Source organism: Amaranthus tricolor, chromosome 13, assembly GCF_026212465.1.
Source record: "Amaranthus tricolor cultivar Red isolate AtriRed21 chromosome 13, ASM2621246v1, whole genome shotgun sequence".
NCBI classification, from domain to species: Eukaryota; Viridiplantae; Streptophyta; class Magnoliopsida; order Caryophyllales; family Amaranthaceae; genus Amaranthus; species Amaranthus tricolor.
In genome coordinates this window covers 18,869,693-18,876,625 of record NC_080059.1, presented here as the reverse complement: position 1 = coordinate 18,876,625, position 6,933 = coordinate 18,869,693, and the positions used below count along the sequence as shown (strand labels likewise).

Sequence of the window (6,933 nt, the reverse complement as noted above, 5' to 3'; positions counted from 1 at the left end):
AAATCATAGGATATCATCATACATAAAATATATTTCACCTTAGAATTCTTATGAATAAGATTTATAATAACAATTTAAATAAACTTACTCCTTGAACAAAAGATTGAATTGAACAAACCAAAAGAATTTTTTTTTTCTTTGAGGCAGCCGAAACCAAGAAGCAAGGAGGTGAAATTTTTCTGAATTTTTTTTATGTTCAAGGGATGTTTAAAATGGTGATTAAAGATGCTTGAAATGCCTTGAGGATTAATGAAGAAATTAAGGACCCATCTTAAAAGCCTAATACATCATTATGAGAAGAGTTACAAAAACTCCTCCCATACTCCCCAAGACCGGCAGCCCCTTTCAAATCCCCACATATTTTTTTTAATTAATTATTTATTTAATTAATTGAGTAATTATTGTGTTATTATCACAATCGAAACAAAACGTCATGCGATAAAACTCGTTACCGTTAAAATTAACCTACTTTGTTACTTATAATTAACTATGTAAAATAATATAATTTAATATCACTTATTTATTTTATTTTTTTATATTTTATTTTATTATATTTTATTTATTTTTAAACCCGATAAATTACGGGGTGTTACACATCAAATTCATCGTCTTCATCACTATCACCCTTATCTAGTTCAATGGTCTATTTCTCTTGATTCTCAACAGCTTCGACAAAAGTCTCAGATTGCACTTCAGTAGCTCGATCGGCACCAAAGATAATTGACAATTGATCATAAAATGGAAAAGGAACATTTCATAATCCTTGAGCATTTCTGTGTTGCTGAAATTAAACAAGAATTGGAATAAAAAAATGATACGTCATTTACAATATGTTATAATTTCTAACAAATTGTAAACAAGTCAAAGTATTTGTGTACCTTACAAAATTCTTCATAAGATTGCCTTTCACAAACAATCATATTCTTTTCATTATCCCAAGAAAAACCAGAAGTGCGAAACATTTCAGTTAGCACATTATATTTATCCTTAAACCATTTGATTTTTGATTCAATATAGGGAATAGCTTTCAACCCACACCCGGGAAACTTCTCATTCAATTTCTCCTCTAATTTATTCTTGAAACCACCTTTGAAACTCCCATCAGCTTTCCATGAAGGATCGGCACTCATCTCCAACAAACCATTAATCAAACACTCTTCCTCAGATTTATTCCATGATCGCTTGTTTTTCCCTCTTCCACTTTGAACAAATTGACCAACATTCATCCTATACAACAATGATGTATTAAAAAAAGATTACGAAATAACGCTATTTTCTTATTTGCAAGATAAATTAAATAATCCAATTACACCATAAAAAAATATGTCAATACCATAAAATTCGATTACATCATAAAAAGGAACACCCAAACATAAGTCCAAATAAACTAAAGAAACATTTATGTTTGGCTACTATGCCTAAGTCTCCAATTATTAAACATAGTTTGTGCTAAGTTATTCCGATAACCAGTCCAAGCATCCGTAGTAGCTATTTGAGTAATCAAATCAACTTCATCATCTAGGCCCTCATCATCACTTTCACCTTCTTCACTATCGGAATCCCAATACATTGTGTAATCTGTTGGCATATGTTTTTGAATAAGATTGTGTAATAGTACACATGCTTGAACTATACGCCCATGAGTACGTATTGGAAAGAAGGAAGGGGTCCTAAGAATACCCCACCTTCCTTTTAATAGTCCAAAACATCTCTCAATAACATTCCTTGCCTTAGAATGTTTCATGTTGAAGTACTCTTCCGCACTAATTGGTTGTCGGTCCCCCCACTCTTTAAGGTGATATCGATGACCTCTATATGGTGCTAAAAACCCTTCACAATTCGTGTATCCTGCATCTACCAAACAGTAGGAACCTTGACATATGGAAAAAAAATAGGTCATGACATTGCTTATTGGACTCCACAATATAAAATCTGAAATCTAAGTATGATTACCTTGCGGCACTTTTAAACCATTAGGCCTAGTAATAGCATCTCGAAGGACACGACCATCATGAGCGGATCCTTCCCAACCAGGTTGAACATATATGAACTCCAAATTAGGGTTACATACACCTAACACATTCATAGCAATAGAACCTTTCCTTGTCCGATATCTTGCTCTATCCTCACTTGGCACATGAACACTAATATGAGTGCCATCTAAGGCTCCTAAACAATTCTACAAAAAAAAGTTAAGAGGGATAAGTTTTACAGTAAACAAAGTGGATAGATTTTTAAATAATATAGATGAAATTATGTTATTACCTTAAAACATTTCCATCTATCCACTTCACAATCTTCTGTTATAGGTGTCGGCTTTTTTAGCAAGTGTGTATGTAGTTTTAACACGGCAAGAAGACATCGGTGGAAGTTTCTACTAACACTTTCTCCACTTCGAAAGAAATGACTTCTAATTGTCCTATTTTTCAAATGATGTGCCAACGTGTACAAGAACATAGCTACAATTTCCTCCAAAGACATATTTCGAGTGCCATTTAAACCACCGACATTTCGAACCATCTCACAAAGAACATAAAAGGTTTTTCTATTCACACGAAGTTCACTTTTGCAGACTATATCACTATCCTTGATTAGTGCATCCAAGTGCTTTTGTCTAAGTTGTTTCTTCTCACTTTTGCTATAACGTGGTCGTTCAATTTCATAAACAATTACACCCATCATACACATCACCAAGTACATGAGTGTGACGACATTGTTAACAACCATGAGAAGTACAAGTAATTCAATTTGTCTCTTCTTCCTTCTTCTTACTGTGGCTAATTGAGATGGAATCATTTCTGTGAATGTATATATGCATCATCAAATTAATCTAGCAATCATTACTATGGCTAATTGACATTGTTAACAAACTAAGCATTTGAATTAATCCAGTACAAACTGATTCAATTATTACACATTTCAATTATTAGCAAACCAGCAACAAAATATTGAAGAAGTATTAGCAAACCAGCAACATCAAATCAAAGACCCAAATACAAGCATAACAGCAACAAAATATTAGCAAACCAGATTCAATTAAATACTAAAAATTCAAAAAATTGAAGAAGTAACAGATGAAAAACATACATTTCTGGGAAGATCTGAGCTTCTAAAGATGGGTTTCCAAGCAAAGATAGTAAGTGAAGAAAGGGACTGAAAATCATAACCTCCATTATCAAAAGCATTGGTTTGTATAAAGGCAAAATGATGAACAAAGATGAAATACACAACCGGCAAAACGAAATACACAATCATTGTAGAATTAAAATTACTACTCCACCATTTGAAAATGTATAAACCCAAATCAATTGTACAGTAAAGTTACTAATCAATCAAAACTTTAATAAATTCAAATTAAGAATTGAAATTAAAATTTCTAGGGAAAGAAACAAAAAAAAAGGTATATACTTTGGACGCTGGAGTAGCCGTCTGCGTTTGCCGGTCTGCGATAGTAGCCGTCTGGACGCTGGAGGAGAGGATGGAATGGAGGAGACTGGGCTGCTGGCGGAGAGGATGGAATGGAGGAAGAACAGAGTACGGGGAACCGAAGAACCGAAGAACAGGAGGTCACCGGTGAGAACAGGGAAAGAAAAACAGAAGGTCACCGGTGAGAACAGGGAAAGAAAAACAGAAGATTGAAGAAGATTGAAAGAGGCACGCGAAGAAGATTGAAGAACAGGGATTTCAGATTGAAGGAAGAGAGGGATTTTTAAGAAGGAAGAGTGAATTAGGGTTTGTATATGGGGGGAATGGAGTTTGAAACTTTGGGGGATAGGAGGGTATGGGATTTTAGGGAATGGAATGGTATGAGAATCCTTTGGGTATGAGATCCCAATGTAAAATTACATAACCAAACATTGGAATGGGTTGTCATACCATTCCATACCAATAAAAATAACCAACCAAACACACCCTAAGTGTGTTGTATGTTGACATTAAGTCTGATGTAAGTTGGCATTAAGTCTGATATAAGTAGTCAATACGTGTGTTGTAAGTTGGAATTAAATCTGATGTAAGTTGGCATTTATGTTTGATGTAAGGTTGCATTAAGTATGATGTAAGTTAACATTAAGTCTGATGTAAGTAAACATTAAGTATAATATAAGTAGGCACTGATAATAGTATAAGTAGGCATTAAAACAAAATATCCTTAAAATGTAAAAGGATTTAATATATACAAAATCCTTAATGCCAACTTATATCATCCGTAATGCCACCTTACAGAATTCTTAATGTCTACTTACAATATACTTAATGTCAACGCATAGTATGATTAATGCCTACTTACAGCATACTTAATACCAACTTACAGTATGCTTAATGCCTACCTACATCATTCTTAATGCCTACTTACATCATCCTTAATGCCTACTAATAGTATTCATAATGTCTATTTATATCATGCTTAATGCCTACTTATAGTTTTCTTAATGTCTATTTACAGTATGCCTACATTAAATATGCTTAATGCCTACGTACGACATACTTAATGCCTGCTTAAATCATTCTTAATGCCTACTTACAATATGTTTAATGCTCACTTACAGTTTGCTTAATAATGTCAACTTCATTCACGTCCTTTTTCCTGTTTCCAATTTGATATAACACAACTTCGTGTTCTTGTTTTTGGGATTAATAATCCTCTATCAAGCTTGCTTTCTTGTTATAAGTTTCTATAAATATAACAAAAAAATTACATATTATTTACACGAAAAAATTACATCCTATCCACACGAAATACATATTATTAAACAAATAAATTTGTCAATAATACCCTAAAAAATGAAAAAATAAAGAAAAGAAAGTTTGAGAAAGTTTGAAATGATTGCCAAAAAATATCTATGAACAAAGAAAAATAAAGAAGATGAAAAGATGAAAAAATTAATCAAACTTATTGATTTAACAAGTAATGGTCTGAAAAATGGAGAAAATTTGAGAAGAGAAAGCTTGAGAAGGGAAAGAATAAGAAGAAAGAAGGTGAAGAAGTTAATAAAAGAAAAATAAAACTAACATAAATGTTGCACGGTTAATAGGCAAGTTAATTTTTTGAAATCCACAATTTCAGTTTTTTAATTATACCAAATTCTGATTCTTTTTAAAAAAAAATTAAATGGACAAGCCCATGAAAGATGGTCACTTTGAGAAACCGACTTTCATGAGAATTTGTGAAAATTTAATTGCAAAATTAATTTAGAAAAAAATCAAAAAAATTTTAAAAATTAAAAAAAAGAATAGCGTAAGTATATTTTTTAATTTAACTTTTAACTTTTAATATTTTTGATTTTAATGATCAATTAATTGAATTTTATGTCATTTTAGTTTTAAATAACAATTAATGGAAAAAGGGGCTATTATTTACTTTAAGTAATTTTATAAATTGCTGTATAATTTTATATACAATGTAATTTTATAAATAGTACAATGTTCTAAATAGTATAATTCCAATTACACGGAATAAATGTAATTTATTCTATAGTATAATATTCTAAATAGTGTAATTCCAATTATACTGGAATAAATGTAATTTATTTTTGCAGTATAATTTTCTAAATAGTATAATTCCAATTACACTGGAATAAGTGTAATTTATTTTGTAGTATAATTTTCTACATGGTGTAATTTCAGAATTTTATCAGACTATATAATGTTCTACACAGTATATTATATATTTTCTATTATAATTTTTTAAACCATTTATATACAACTGTGTAATTGGAATAATTGTGATTTATTGCATCCATTAATGTATGACTTTTTCCTAAAATATACATTTGTGAATATGGTAAGTGTAAAAAATGCAAATCTGTCAAATTCCATTAATACCATCCAATGAAAAAATGACAAATGGCATGCTCACAATCAAACTTCCTTTTTAATATTAAACAGTAAAATTAATAGAATGTATGATTTCAAATCAAACAATTAAATACAAATGATAGCTAATATATAATTTTAAACAAAAATATGAATGGGCCCATGGGTCGAATCTAGGTCTCAAAGTCTCAAACGTGTGAACCTGGACCCGAACCCTAAGGTCATGGATCCAGATCCGACCTAGATCCATATGGCCCAACAATAGGTAGAACCAGACCCTTAAATTAGGGTCGGATCGAGTTTAGCTCCTTAGGGTCCAAAACCCATGGCCATGCCTACTTTTCGCCAAAACTAAAAGGAAATCATTTTTCTTTTCTCTCCAATCCCAATATTTTCAATGGTTTATGACAATTTTGAGTATCCCCATTTTTAGTTTTAGTTCAACCCAGATTTAACATCGAACAATTAAAGGATTTTCCCCATTTTTAGCTTTAGTATCACTATACTCGGGTAAGGTTTCGGCGGATTTCAATTGTTTGAAGGATTGTTGAATGGTTGATAGATGGTGGTGGTTGTTTTGTCTGGGGTGATCAATAATTATGTTGATGGGTGGTGGTTTCTGGGTGGCCTAGGATTAGGGAGGGCTAAGTCGTTTGTGTTTCAAAAGCTTTGAACCATTAACATAATGCTATTTGACCTTTTTACTTCTTAGATTGTTGTCAAAGTTAAAATTTTTAAAATAGTAATTAAAAATCGGAATTTTTAAAATTAAATTACGCAAAGTTAAGATTTTTAAAAGTAAGTTTTTCTTAATTTTAATAAATAATAAACTTCATTTACCTAACTATAGAGCTACTTCCTACATCTAGCAGTTATAATTGTATAACTATAGCCTATAACTAACTACAAGCTCCTTAAACAGCTATGAGAGTGTCATTCTTGTACATGAAGCTCCAACTCCATTGCTTTATTCCTTAGATTCTATAGTAATACTTCATGGATTTAGTCTTATATGTAAAATAATACTTCCTCCGTTGTTAGAACTGTTCAAAACAAACCCGACCCGAAAATTCGACCCGGAATCGAAAATTATCCGACCCGAAAAAATGTAAGTTTTTT

General features: G+C 31.4%; 1 protein-coding gene across 1 annotated transcript; it reads right to left on the bottom strand.

The window, feature by feature from the left end:
• Positions 1 to 1,083: 1,083 nt before the first annotated feature.
• On the bottom strand, positions 1,084 to 2,502 carry LOC130797518 (protein ALP1-like). The gene is made up of 3 exons (XM_057660123.1): positions 2,266 to 2,502; positions 1,954 to 2,179; positions 1,084 to 1,227 (listed from the first exon to the last, which is right to left on the bottom strand). Exons 1-3 carry the CDS (start codon positions 2,479 to 2,481, stop codon positions 1,223 to 1,225), a joined length of 447 nt encoding a protein of 148 aa, XP_057516106.1. The 5' UTR covers positions 2,482 to 2,502; the 3' UTR covers positions 1,084 to 1,222.
• Between the last annotated feature and the right edge of the window lie 4,431 nt (positions 2,503 to 6,933).